We start from the raw sequence: 14,766 nt of genomic DNA, 5'->3' as shown, positions 1-14,766 counted from the left end.
TGTGTGTGTGTGTGTGTGTGTGTGCGTGTGTGTGTGTGTGTGTGTGTGTGCGTGTGTGTGTGTGTGTCTGTGTGTGTGTGTGTGTGTGTGTGTGTTTTAGATGAGATCATCTGGCCAGAGGAGGATGAGGCTCTCCCTCAGGAAGCCCAGGACCTCATCTCCAAACTGCTGAGACAGAACCCCCTGGAAAGACTGGGCACAGGTAACGCACATACACACACATGCTTGCAGTTTAACACACACTCATATATATACACTCAGGTAACACACACACACACACACACACACAGTTTAGCACATTTACACTCACAAGCATGCATACAATCTCTCACCTGCAAATAATCACACGCAAACACACATTAATGATCCTGTATAGCGCAACAGCTGTAAAGCATTCAGGATAAAAGCATCCACCTAATGGCTTATGTTAGGTTAATAACTGCACCCCAATTTTAGTTGCACTCAGTGTCCCTTTTTTAAGCTGATTGTAACCTCTCCTATCTTTCCACATCTCTCACTCTCTTTGCTTCCTCTCCATCTCTTCCCGCACTCTTTCCCAAACCCCCATCCTTCCATCTTTTCTCTGCCTTCCTTCTCTCCCCCACCCTCTCTCCCACTTTGCCCTCTCCAGGGAGTGCGTTTGAGGTGAAGCAGCATGGTTTCTTCACAGAGCTGGACTGGAACAGCCTGTTGAGGCAGAAGGCAGAGTTCATCCCCCAGCTGGAGTCTGAGGATGACACCAGCTACTTTGACAGTATGTATCTGGCTGGTTAATTGAATGGTTGTCTGTCTTTCTATGTCTCTCTCTCTTTTTCCCTCATTCTCTCTCATCAACGTTTTTGGGAGACTTGGTCGTTCAGTTGGCTACATTATGTGCTAAATTTACAGTCAACCTGTGCACTAAATAGTGTGGTTGTCTGTATGTTTTCAGCTCGCTCTGACAGGTACCACCATGTGGATTCAGAGGAGGAGGAGGACACCAACGATGATGAACACGTAGAGATACGGCAGTTCTCCTCCTGCTCACCTCGCTTCAGCAAGGTACACACTCACAAACACTAACACACTCACACATGCACATACAACATAAATAATCCAACTGTTACTGCCATTTGCAGAAAATAAATGTAGCACAGATGTGTCAATAGACATACAGATACAAGAGTCTCAATTAATTGTAATGGCTTAAAGTGACATCAAATCTAAAAAACAACTAAAAAGCATCGTGTATAACATTTGTTGTGTGTGTGCAGGTGTACAGCAGTATGGAGCGTCTGTCCCTGCACGAGGAGAAAAGGACTCCTCCTCCCACTAAGCGCAGCCTCAGTGAGGAGGGGGGAGACCGCATGGACAGCCTCAGTGGACTCAAGTCCAGAGACCGCTCCTGGCTGGTGGGATCTCCAGAGATGTGAGTTTCTACCTCTAAAAAATAAGATAGAGTTGGCCATTTGTAGGCTTTTATCTCTTTTCCTCTTACAATATTTCATTTTCCCTTATACCATTTCTGAATTATTTATTTGGATGTTTGTTAGTTCTAGATCACAAAGGGAAGCACACATTGCTGTGCAATAAGCATATTTTTTTTCTACTATGATTTATTAATTCAGACATCTATGAAGGCTTTCTAATTCTAAGGTAGTCAAAAAAGTACCTGGAGAGCAAAATTGCCTAACAACACATGGGATGTGAGTGGCTCAGATTAGGTTTTTGGTACCCCTAGAGCAATATACTGTCTCAGTGTATGTGTGTGTATGTGTTATGTGCTTGTGTGCTGTGTTTTTGGCTGTGCACGCGTCTTATCTGTCCCTCCCTTCCCCCTCCCAGCCTGCGTAAGCGTCTGTCAGTGTCTGAGTCGTCCCACACGGAGAGTGACTCCAGCCCTCCGCTGACGGTGCGTAGGCGCTGCTGTTCCGCCATCATCGAGATGCCCCGCTTCGCCATCTCCTCCGAGGAAGAAGGTGGCACAGGGCAAGGTAAAAACCAGTGGAAGAATGTACTGACAACTCGAGTCCAAAAGCTTTTTGTAGTTGTCCTTGACATACTGTAGGCCCAGGCTGGCATAGAAACTCAGACCTAGATGCGTGATATCTGACTTGTAGCGTTACTCTTTTACCACTATTCAGTCTGTGGAAGTTGTTTAACCACCTTGACATTTAGCCACTGGGAACAAAACGTCCTGATGTTAATCTCATGTATCAGACAAGTCCCTATGGTCACATTAACTGTCTACTCTTATTCCTCTGCGTCTCCTCCCAAAGTCATGTCTCTAAAAAAAGTTGTGATATCCAGTGATTCAGTTTATCCTGAAACAGTTGTTTTTTTTTATTCCTAACAACACAGAATATGCTATCAGGGCCTTGCTGATTTCAGTGCCAAAACTCTTCTCAGAGGCTGTTAGATGGCACTCTTCCTTGGTATCTTGCTGCTAGGTTTTACGTACTGCTTGTATAGATTATATGAGTCTACCATATTAGTCCTGCTGGTCCCATTGGTTCATGCTCAAAAGTGTTCTCTGTGGAGCTGGTGTGAAAAGATAGCAGCCTCCTGGATTGACATTCAGTCCTCTCAGTCCGTCCCTCAGTGCATCAGACACCAACTGTAGCAAGTGATTTCATGTTGTGTTGTGTGGAAGTTTGGAAACGTGGGATAAGTAATGATGTTAATGTGCGAATCCACTATATGCACATTGACCGGAGACGGGGCTTGACCCACCGGTGTTGCGATAGTTGGGGACCACAACATATAGCATGACTTGGCCTTGGTTTTGCTTGGCTCTCAGGTCCAGCAGGAAGTCGTAAGAGCCCCAGCTTGCTCGGCCAGAGCGCAGTGAGGGGCCCGCGGAGTGAGGAGCTCCCCCTGTCCATCCCAGAGCTGCCAGTGGAGAGGGAGCTGAAGCTGGACGAGTCTCCCACCACGCCGGGCTCCACCTCCAGCCAGCTCAGCAGGGCCACACTCACACGTCAGTACCACCACATATGAGCTGTAGATACTGTGTGAAATGGGCACAGATTCTGTACAGGCCTATGGCGCATGTGTGGCAATGATATATACTGTAGCTCTTTCTGAATATTACGAGAATTGTGTGAAAATTAGCAGCTAAGGTGAGAAGATTCATAGTTTAGATTAGATTTTCACAATAATAGAGCTTTTACTTAATTTAATTAGTTACTGCTCAATACATCAGCAACATGGGAAAACAATATGACTGTGTAGATGTGTTTTCTGTATGTGTTAGATGCATGTTTGTATTCTACTGAACATTGTCTGTGCAGTAGATTCATTTCAGTGAGCCAAGGTGTAAGATAACGTACACAATTGGAAACCAAAAATGTTTAATCTAACCTTTCTCTCTCACCTCTCTCTACTCCTCTGTCTTTCTCTGTCCATGTAGCCGGTAGCTCGGGCGACGTGTGCGATCGCGGTAACGGTGGTAACGGCAGTGCAAGTGGAGGTGTTTCAGCTGCGGCAGATAGCGGCTCTCCTTCCACCGCCAAGGCTATCAGTGACCTGGCGGCCCGCAGGGCTCGGCACAGGCTGCTGTCTGGAGACACAGACAAACACACCACCACCCCCAGCTCCAGACCGCTCAACAAGGTTATCAAGTCAGCCTCCGCCACGACACTGTCTCTCATGATACCTGCAGGTTAGTGTGCCTGGGTGAGGGTCTGGGTTTGGTAATGTGAGTGTTGTATGTCAGGATTACATTTAATCTGTGTTGTCTGTGTAATGTTGAAATTCTGATCCACTGAGGACAAAACTAGCAAAAACAGGGCAAAACAACATTTACTTTAGTTTTCATCTCAATGCAACAGCATGATGTAATGGTAATTGATTCTCTCTTTTGGAACTTGAACTTTCACTGGAGAATAACACAATCAACGCATTAAGTGTGACAAAGGCATAAGAGGAAAAATTTGAGTGTTTGTAAGCAAAAGAGTCTCTATGGACACCAATTTCCAACCAAAATCTACCTCTCTCCGTCCTTAGACCACCACGGAGCCTCTCCATTGGCCAGCCCGATGTCGCCCCACTCCCTGTCATCCAATCCATCGTCTCGGGACTCCTCCCCAAGCCGGGACTTGTCCCCAGCTGTGGGCAGCGTCAAGCCCGCCATAGTTATCCACAGAGTAGGCAAGAAGTACGGCTTCACCCTGAGGGCCATTCGCGTCTACATGGGAGACTCTGACATCTACACCGTGCACCACATGGTCTGGGTGAGTGGCATAGATACAGGTATAAGGATATGTTTGAATGTTTAAGGATTACCATAGTCCAATTATCAATATCCTACAGCAATATTATTGTTATATAGGTATATTATATTGAATATTGTATAATAGTATCAATATAGTTGCAGTGAATTCTTGTTGTTGACACAAGATGGCAGTAAACAACAATATAACTGGCTCAGCCCACAGTCGTTAATTTAATGCTATCTCTATCCATCTCTCGCCCCCCCATTCCTTCCTCTCTCCCGTCTCCCAAATTTCTTCCTTCCCTGTCCACCTCCCACTCTCTCCTCCCTTCCCTACCACACTCTTGCTCCCTTTCTCTTCCTCTATCTCCTTCTTTCTCTCCTTCCCTTCCCCACTTGGTCTTCTTCTCCCTACCTTCCTTTGCGACCCCCCCTCTTCTCCTCTCCCTCAGCATGTGGAAGACGGGGGTCCAGCCCATGATGCCGGGCTGAGGGAGGGAGACTTGATCACCCATGTCAACGGAGAGCCTGTCCACGGTCTGGTTCACACTGAGGTGGTTGAACTCATACTTAAGGTATGGACCATCCTGTACATCTCAAAAACAAGTACATTGAACCCTGAATTTTTTATTTTGCAAAAATCACTACTTAAATGTACAGTAGTGATAAGCACTCACAGTACACACCACAGTTATTATTGTAAACTAAGGCGAAAACTTAAAAATTGTAAACTGAATTAAAAGAAAATAGACTTTGTGGAAAACTAAAACTGAGCAGTGCCCATTCGCCCCGCTGCTGCACAGAGCGCCGTTCGCTTGTCTATTCAAAGTTTATTAATATTGAACATGTCGCGTATCCAAATTGCACTAAATCTGACACTGCACTTCCTTAGATAGATATATACTATAGATATATACTACCTAAAAAATTATATTTAAAAAAATTTTTATTTAAAAAATACCATCCCTACCAAAAATTCTAAACTAAATAAAAACTACAACTACCTGAAATTCAAATAAAAATTAGAAACTATATAAAAATTACACATACTGCTAATCCATGCTGTGTCTGTTGTCCCTCAGAGCGGTGCCAAAGTGTCCATCTCTGCCACTCCGTTTGAGAACACCTCCATCAAGGTTGGTCCGGCCCGCAAGACCAGCCACAAGTCCAAGATGGCCCGACGCAACAAGAAGACCAAGAACAAAGAGGGACAGGACAGGTGGATGATTTTACACACACAGTCATAGAAAGACCTGTATCTTAGCAGATATCACTTTAGATGTACTATAGTACAAATATGCGATTACAAATATGTGAATATGAGCATTTGTGTGTTCATGCATGCATGTGTGGCTGTGTGGAACTTTGTAATGGGTTCGCTTAATTATAAAATAAATGGAATTGTGTACCAGTCGGCTTGAATCCTCTGTGTGTTTCCCCCAGCAGTAAGAAGAGAACGTCCCTGTTCAGGAAGATCACTAAGCAGGCGTCTCTCCTCCACACCAGCCGCAGCCTGTCCTCCCTCAACCGCTCCCTGTCCTCTGGGGAAAGTGGCCCCGGCTCGCCCACACACAACCTGTCACCACGGAGCCCAACGCAGGGCTACAGGTCCACCCCAGACTCCACCCACTCTGGTGAGAGACAGAGATAGCACACACACACACACACACACACACACACACACACACACACACACACACACACACACGTGACCTTTTTCCTCACAGTTCTACAAAAGGACACAACAGATTTTTCACACTCTACGTAGGCAGGCATACACATACACACATGGCTCCATTCTGTAATAGTAACACACATATGCATTTTATTAACATCCAACTGCAACACTCAATCTTGCTGTACCATGCAGTCTTGCGGTTACTTGATTTCAGTCATACCTACTTATTCAGTCACACACAGACATACATTCATCTCTCATTTATTATGAATGAGTGGTGAATGTGTAAATAACCCCCACATTGATCAATGACTGTGGTGGATTTTTTTTTTTGACTATGATGGACGATAATAGGATTTGCTCTAATGTATATTGCTGTGTGTGTGTGTTTGCTTCTGTTTTTGTGTATGTTTGCGTGTATGTGTACATCTGTGTGCCTGTCGTTCTCTGTTTATTTGTCTGCGTGTTTCTCTGTTTCCGTCTATGCCAATGTTTATGCCTGTGCATGCATTGTCTATATATTTCCTCTCTGCCCCATAGTCGGTGGAAACTCGTCCCAGAGCAGCTCCCCGAGCTCCAGCGTCCCAAACTCCCCGGCCAGCTCCGGCCACATCCGGCCCAGCTCCCTCCACGGCTTGGCCCCAAAGCTTCAGCGCCAGTACCGCTCTCCCCGACGCAAGTCTGCCGGCAACATCCCCCTGTCCCCTCTGGCCCGCACCCCTTCGCCCACCCCGCAAAGCAGCTCACCGCAGCGCTCTCCGTCGCCGCTCCCTAGCCACGCTCTGGGACAATCCGCCATGGGACAGTCGTTCCCCGTGAAGCTTCACTCCTCCCCTCCCCTGGTAAGGCAGATCTCCAGACCCAAGAGCGCCGAGCCTCCCCGTTCGCCGCTCCTCAAGAGGGTGCAGTCGGCCGAGAAGCTGGCCTCCTCCCTCTCTTCCTCCCCCTCCTCTCCGTCGGGAGTCGGGGCAGCGGGGGAGAAGAAGCTGGCAGCGGGGGCGGCGGTGGGGTGCCGTAAGCACAGCCTGGACATCTCCCATTCGGAGTTTAAGAAGGAGATGCTGCAGAGGGACCCCAGCCTACAGAGCCTTCAGGTACCCAAGCACTAGAGACAGGCCTGCCACCCACTTTAGGGCCCCAATCCAACAAACACACAATATACTGAGTCCATGATATTATATATAATATCATGGACTGAGTCCATGATATTGTCACAGTAAAAGAAATGTTAACATTAAATGTCTAAAATGAAAGGTTACAGTGAAAACCAAAATGTCAGATGTAAAAAATAGTTGCCTATGACATTTAGGCTTGGTTGTTTGTTCTCTATATAGCATGAAAGATAAAACTAATGCAAACTAACTAAGGCAAATATCTAAACTGATGCTGAAGTCTTACTCTTGCATAGAACTGTTCTATTGAATTCTATTTGTAGTTAGTCACTTCACATTTTTTCCTGATCCATAGGGATTTCTATATTGGTATATATTGTAACAAGGCTATTGTGTATCTTGTTCTCTCCAGGAGTCAGCCAGCGAGGGTCTGCTGTCCTCAGCAGGACGTGGTGTGGAGAAGGGCAGCCTGCAGAAACACTCCTCATCATCCAGGAAGCTAGGGCGACAGGAAGGGGACGGCGCCCTCAGCACGGTGCCTGGCTCCCTGGGTCTGGCCCCTGGGAAGAGCAAGCTGAAGGACAAACTGTCGGCCATCAGGCAGGACAGAGCCGAGCGGAGGGAATCGCTGCAGAAGCAGGACGCCATACATGAGGTCGATTCGTCTGAGGACGAGACAGACGAGGGATCAGAGGACAGCCAGGACGGACGCAGGGGGACCACCTACACCCCTCCTCCCCTGCTGCGGCCCACCACCGTCCGAACAGGCCCTGGAGGCACACTGCCATCTCTCTGTCTCTCCCCCTGCCCCTCCCATGCCACATTCACACACACGGCTTCCTCACAGTTAGGCAGGCCCACTCCCTCACACACGCTCCCCTCCGTCACAGAGGCCAAGCTCGGTGAGCAGAAGCCCGATCAGAGCGCATCTTCTCTGGGAGTGAAAAATGGGAGCTCAGCCTCGTCCACAGAAGACGGTGTAAGACAAGACAGGAAGGCTCCAGAGCCCAGCGGTGCCACCAAGCCCACCCAGGCCCCCCTTCCCTTCTCCACTCCAGGCAGTGCATTCATCTCAGTCAGCAAGGAGCCCTTCCTCAAGCCGGCTCCTCCCCAGGACTTGAAGAGCCTCAGGGGGAAGACTGGCTCATCAGAGCCCAGGGCCGAGGACCGAACCCTGGAAAGCCCCAGAAGCACCACCCACTCTACCGCCATCACCACGACTACCCCCACTACCACCACTCCTGGAACCAGCGATAGCCGAGAGGCAGCCCGCACCCCTTGCTCTTCTCCAGGCATCTCTAAAGAGAAGAAGGAGGCAGACAACCGGAGACAAGCCCAGAACATGGCTGCTGCTGCCGCCGCTGCTGCTGCAAGTCTCAGTGCATCCTCCACCTCTAGCTCCAGTTCTAGTTCAGGCTCCCCATCTCCTGCCCCTGAGAGCGGGGTCGACAAAGTGGTTTCCCAGCTGGCAACCGTAGCTAAGAGTGTTCTGGGGCCGGTCAAACTCAGCAGCCCCGCAGACAAGACCTCCAAGGACCAGAAACCATCCAGAGGTGGCACCCCAGAAGTCCCGCTCACTGACCCCCTCTTCTTCCCCTCCAAACAGCCTGCAAGCCCTCAGCCATCGCCTCGCATGTCCAGACAGAAAACTGAGCCACTCGCCTCCCCAACCCCACCACAGAGGTTGGCCAGATCCTCCACCCAGAAAGACTGCACAACCCCAGTGCAGGCCTCCTGCAAGGACATCCCAGAAAGGCCCATGTCAGGGTCTCAAGGCGCTGCAAGCAGGGAGAATGCTGCCAGCTCTGCATCTGCACTGAGGCTGGGGGCAACAACTGCTCAGCCCGCCCCCAACACATACCCCACCACCTCTACAGCATCTGAGCCGCAGCGCAAGAGGCCCGAACCCCAGACAGGCACCGCCGTGTCCGCCTCCTCGCAACACGACAAAACGACCAGCAAGAAGACGTAGCAGCAACCGCCAAGAAAAAGAACAAATGCGCAGATCACACCACTTAATGCTGGCTTGAGATTTTAAAACTCACACAAACTGCATGTTTGGAAGAAAACGACATATTAGTAACTCCGCACTAATCCGAGAGTATGACTGTTGATGCAAAAGAAAGGTGGAAAAAGAGAGCAGGAGCTATCAGAAGTGGAGGGCAGAAACAGATGTGGTAGTTCTAGTTCCATTCCGGCTGTTCTGTGCTCTTTATGTTAGTGTTATGGCGGCCATTTTGGTGTCCTGACTGTGTTGTTCTTTGGTTCCTGCATTCAGACCTTGACTAATTGTCATGAAAAGTTGCCGTTCTTTCTTTCTCTTTCTGCAAAGATGTATGGGGCTAGAAATAAAGAGTCCAGTGGTCCATGCACACACACACACTTCTGAAATGTGGACAGATTAGACTCACATATTCTCTCTCGCTAATGGTCTTTTCTTCTTGTGCTGCCTCATTACCTTTCACCTTGAAGTTCTCGACAGCCCACGTGTGTGTTTCTCACAAGTAGATCAGGACGTGCCTTACAGAATACACTCCCTCTCCACTTTCTCTCCCTCTATCCCTCTCTTCCCAACATGTGCACCCAACCATGACTGGAAAAAGGTTGTATCTCAGCAATAAAGAGCAGCGTATGCTTAGCAATCTGTGTAAATGCATTACAGTGTTTTTAATAGGACTAAATCTGCACCGCCAATGTACACTCAGCACCTAGCTAACTAGGCCAAATTACATTCTCTCCTCTCCCTGCTCTAGTCCCCAATGATCCAACACTGCAAGTCTGCAGGAGAGTAGAAGTATTCCCTAACCAAGGTCCATCAACCTTTTGTAAGGATTGTCGGGATTGCTAGTGTGTTGTATTAGATTACTGTTTGTGCTGACTTACCAAATGACTGCCAAACTCCCTGTATGGCAAGATATAGTGTGTAGTCTACAGTGAGGCGCAGTGGATACAGACTGACACTCTGATGCTTAATGCTATTAACAGTAAGCGGTTTCAAGCCTGAGCACCCATTGACTGTCAGTGTTCCTCACCCAGCTGTATGTTAAGTCCAGCATGTGACTGCTTGCTAGGATTTGAGCATTAGCAAGAACAGACATTGGCTATCTTTTGACTGCTTACACACTGCATGCCACTGTCACTAGAATGAACCTGGCTTATTTAGTGGGACGCGTTTTAACTGAGAACTTATAGGTGTTTCATATCAAAGATTTAGATGGGTTCAACAGTGTTTTAGTTACACACACACACATAATCAGTGATGCTGGCAAACAGAGCAAGCCATGGATTTGAATAAATGGCTGTTTCTAAAACTTCATTACCCAGACTCCTCTCTACATAAACCATCAAAACCTGTGATTTGTTTACCATATTGTCATACAACTATTGTGACGTTTGACAGCCCAGGATCCAAACTGAGTATCTTCAGTCTCACCGTGGCTCTTTTAGAAACACTGTTCTGTTGGACGGCCTTCTTTTATTTCTAGCCCCTGCTGTTTTTTTGATCAGCCACTAAAGGTTGCAGTTGTTTTATTTGGTATCTGGACCAACTTGCTGTGTTCTTTCTGTGTTTATGCCTCTAATCCTGTAAAGTTAGCAGACTTTACTTTGTATATGCGTGTGAGTGAGCGAGAGAGCATTTGTTATTTTGTGTGTGGTTGTCTATGTATATATAAGAATATTTAAAGTTCTGTTCTGCATCTGTTTTATACCCTGCGGTGTTGTGTGCGCGCGTGTGTGTTTTAGGGTACACTTTGCTTAGGACACCCTGCTACCCTGCTACCAGTGTATGTAGGTGTAGCTATCTAAGTGTCTGTGTATGGGGGGCAGGCTTTGCACAACCCTTTTATCTCATTTGTCCAATGAAAAAGACAGAAAACCATTAATAGGAATGCCAGTCATATCTTTTGCTTTCAGACAGTTGTGAAGTTGTCGACCAGTGACACTCTGATCCTCTCACTGCTCTGTCAGACAGGGTCGGACTTCAATTCACTGTTTAGTCAGTCAGTTGCAAATGTAGATTAAAAAAGACCGCATTTAGCCTGTTAAGTTCATTTCCTCATGGTTTTTGTTTTCTGAGTACTGCAGGTGTTCTGGATACACCACCTTCCATTTCCCTAGTTAATGTTTTCCCTCCCATTATTTCTTGCTTTCTGTATTGTCCTGATCACAACCCCGATTCTTGCGTTTTTTTGAAAAAAAGTAACAATTCACAGAGGAGTTGTTTTGTTTTGATTTTTTTTTTTTTTTTTTTTCACATTTCAAAGAAAATCATCTTTCAGAATTGACTAAACTGAATTTGTGAGTCCATGCAAATAGCTCCATTTAACTGCTCCTGCAGTGTTACTGAAAAGCAGGACGTTCCTCATGAGTTTCAGATGAACTGAGTGGAAACCTCCCTCAGTGTGTTTGTCTGTCTTGATACTGCGTTTGTGTCACTGTTGGAGACAAAGCAGAACGCTGCTCGTTGAGTTTAACCTACAGTAGTTCAGTTTGATTAAAGACATTTCTGGATCACTTATGGACATTGGTAAACTGAATGCTACAATCTCACTTCAACACACTGACTGTGGCAATCTTTGTATTATGTTTACATGTTATTATTGTTGTTTTGGGGTTTTTTTCTCAATGGAACTTGATGCCTGTAGCAATCAAACCTCTTATTACAGGCTATGATGATTACCAACAGCTTTCCAGGTGTTTAAGTTACTTGCAATCTTGTGTGTATATTTTGTTGATCCAACGTTTGATGAACCAGTCATCCGTGATAGAGGGTGTCTGTGGTTGCAGCGGAAGGGGAGTGGGAAGGAGGAAGATTCAGCGCACATATGTCGAAATCATCTCCACTGTGCATACTACTCTGGTCCTTTTCCCTGTGCAGAAGTGCTGTGTTACAGGTGTGCCTGCGAAATAGATTAGCGTGTGAGACTTGTGGAGAGGAAGCGGCTCCCAACATTTGTCACAGACTCGGAGATGTTAAGCTGAACTCTCGTGATTTATCTGCAGTACACCTCGGCCAATCAATCAGCGAGGAACTCCTCGTTGGCCAGGCAGTGTCACATGGCTGATGTCACTTCTCTATTTGGTGGCAGAAAATCCCCCCCCCCCCCCCCCCCCCTTTTCTTTGTTGATACACCAACTACATTGGATGTTATTCCCGCACACACACGCACACACACACTAAGCTTCTCACACTTGGATGGTATTGACCTCCAGGGATTTGATAATGACAATGGCTCACTTTTGTCACGCTGCTCAGAGTAGTAGTTCTGATCTGGGGTCAGTTCCCGCCTCAGTCAAACGTCCACTCAGGCCATCAGAATTCCTACTTGGCTTTCTTATTAAACGTGCGCTGTTGACTTCAGTCCCTGAGTTGTGATCTTCTGTATGTAATTGGAACCTGTGTGTAACCGGCATAATCGTACACAATCCAGCCCATCTGCTCTCAGCTGGTCGTCCTATTAGTGTTACACGGACAGCTGCCTCACACACACTGATCAATACTAGTGCCATCTACCAGTGCCAGCTTTGCCATCTCCACTGATGGTATAAAGACGCGCACACACACACACACAAATGCTTACTCCCGTGTGTAAAGATGATGGTCCAGCCATCTGCCAGAGAGCGAAGTAAGTGTCAGTTTCCCTGGTGGAGTCATTAATCTCAAGCCCTGGGCTGTGGGCCGCACACACACACACACAAACACATGTATAGGGTCATGTTAGCCAATGAAAACACACAGCCAGGCTCCATCACCTCAAAGGCCCCTTACTGGTCGGAGTAGCATTCATGGTTCAGCGATTGCACTCTGTTAACTATTTGTACGACTTCTCCACCCCGTTTTCACCCATCATGCCCCTCTGCTTGATCTGTGAGGACGGAGGTTCACAGGGACACGAAGCAAACCTACGTCCGACTCTTGGCACATAGAGAGTAACCACTTTTGTCTCTGGACACATAGATGATCCCCACCAGGTACTCGGTCAGCCTAATTTCCACTGACACATACAGCGTACGGATGGTTTGGTTACACTGTACACACCTATCAGCCTAACGACTGTATGGACGGTGGGGTCACTGCATTACAGATTACACCCAGCTCCCAAAGCCATATACACACCACCTCTGCTCCCTTTACATGAGATCCACCGATGTTTTAATGTGCAGTACGCTAAGCTTAGATAACTGTCTGTGTATGGGGAGGCCGTTGCCGCTCGAGTTGAGCAGCAAAGACCGACTTTTATCGACTTGACTCTTGCAGACTAGGGCGGTATTTGCAAGGTGTGTGTGTGTGTGTGTCTGTGTGTGTTTGTGTGTGTTTGTCTCTAAAGAGTGATGAGAGAGAGGGGAACGAGATTCAGCCGAGCACCATAAAAGCTTGAGAAAGGGGTTAAGAGGAAAAAAAAAAAACATTGCTAGAGTAAAACCAGTGCAATATCTTTTTATTTTTTATTGTGGTAAAAGCATGTTGTTGTTAATCTTACCTTATAACAATAAATAAAGTTTTTTTATGTATGCCTTGGTTGTACAGTCTCTTTATTGTGTTGTGTGATGTTGCTCTCTTTCACTCCTCACCTGTCTCTTAAAGCTGCATGCTGGCTCTAATGATGACAACCTTTTGTTTTATGATGGTGTTTTATGTGCTACATCAGGCTTTTTACATTAGGGCAGCATTTTTTGGAGAGATATTTCTCCCACTGAACTAACATCCCAACACATCACATAAAGTCAGTAACAATAAATGACAACTGGCCCAGGGATGAAACCGTACCCCTGGCTGTTGTTACCCTGGTCGGCTGGCGTCTTCTTTTATTTATTTCTTTTTTCCTTTCTTTTTTTCATTTTACTCATGAAGGCAGCACTCTCCTCTCAAAACGCTCTCCTCGGATCTCACGTCTCGTAAATGTGGTTAAATTGCTCCCACCCCCTCCGTTCATGCCAAGCGTTTGATTCCCAGTCATTTGTTCTCATCACGCCTTAGTGTCCGTCTGGAGAGTGAGGGGAGAAGAGAAAAGTGGCAGTAAATTATCTGTAAACTAATTTTCCCTCCAGTTCCCCGTATTACCAGTAAAGTGGCATCATCCAGTCAGTTAAGCTATGGTTTTTGCGACCGCCCGGCCCAGCACAACGCTCCCTAATGGGGCTTCAAATGGGGCAGATCAGCGGGCTGCTATGTGCGCCTGTCTGGGTGAGGAGGGGGGTGGGGGGTCTCTCTCTCTCTCTCTCTCGGCGGGAGATTTCAGGCATCTTAATGGTCTTGAGAGACAGCTTCAGCGGGGCTTTCAGTGCGTTTATGGGGGCTAATGGCTAATCTGCGCAGCGCCGCAGGGCCACGGCGCTTCGAGGAAAACGGTGGAAGAGGAGCGGGTAAAATGGGAGCTCCATTAGCTCTTCCTCGCCGCCAAGTGCAGCCCCTTTAGCTAACGCACCTCGCTGTCCCGCGGACGGACTTACGGGGTCAAGGGTCGCACCGCCTGATTTAAACACCTCCTATACCACTGCATTCTGGGATAATTGGGTCCCTCTTCCCCCCTCTGCCTCGCCCTCCCTCTTCCTCTCTGTTCCTTCACCCTTCCATTCATCCAGCCGTCCACAGGGAGCTGTCAGAGTGGAGGAGGTGAGCGAAGGGCCTCTCTCTCTCTCTCTCTCTCCTGGAGGTCCTGCGGGGATGGTGGTACGCCCGCAGATGGTGGTGGTGAGGTGCTCTGACAGCAAGTGAACAACCATCCTCCCTGCGCACACACACACACATACACACATACTCTCTCAGTGACAGGCAGGCA

At 47.5% G+C, this 14,766-nt stretch overlaps 1 protein-coding gene across 1 annotated transcript in view; it reads left to right on the top strand.

Moving 5' to 3' along the window:
- mast2 (microtubule associated serine/threonine kinase 2) overlaps positions 1 to 11,236 on the top strand; it is a 51,819-nt gene extending 40,583 nt beyond the window's left edge. Inside the window, exons 16-28 of the mRNA XM_071546167.1 lie at positions 101 to 202; positions 632 to 754; positions 932 to 1,041; positions 1,254 to 1,408; positions 1,825 to 1,973; positions 2,780 to 2,959; positions 3,392 to 3,643; positions 3,988 to 4,214; positions 4,648 to 4,770; positions 5,278 to 5,414; positions 5,639 to 5,829; positions 6,414 to 6,967; positions 7,398 to 11,236. Of these exons, the coding sequence (XP_071402268.1) occupies positions 101 to 202; positions 632 to 754; positions 932 to 1,041; positions 1,254 to 1,408; positions 1,825 to 1,973; positions 2,780 to 2,959; positions 3,392 to 3,643; positions 3,988 to 4,214; positions 4,648 to 4,770; positions 5,278 to 5,414; positions 5,639 to 5,829; positions 6,414 to 6,967; positions 7,398 to 8,957 (3,863 nt within the window). The 3' untranslated portion in view covers positions 8,958 to 11,236. The remainder of the gene's footprint in view (positions 1 to 100; positions 203 to 631; positions 755 to 931; positions 1,042 to 1,253; positions 1,409 to 1,824; positions 1,974 to 2,779; positions 2,960 to 3,391; positions 3,644 to 3,987; positions 4,215 to 4,647; positions 4,771 to 5,277; positions 5,415 to 5,638; positions 5,830 to 6,413; positions 6,968 to 7,397) is intronic.
- Positions 11,237 to 14,766: the final 3,530 nt, after the last annotated feature.

This window comes from Centroberyx affinis, unplaced genomic scaffold (genome assembly GCF_046629955.1).
Source record: "Centroberyx affinis isolate AG114_WGS23_722 - 3 ecotype Tasmania unplaced genomic scaffold, CSIRO-AGI_Caff_v1 ptg005145l_1, whole genome shotgun sequence".
Classification (NCBI taxonomy): Eukaryota; Metazoa; Chordata; class Actinopteri; order Beryciformes; family Berycidae; genus Centroberyx; species Centroberyx affinis.
The sequence above is the reverse complement of the archived record's forward strand: the minus strand, read 5'-3'. Positions and strand labels throughout refer to the sequence as shown.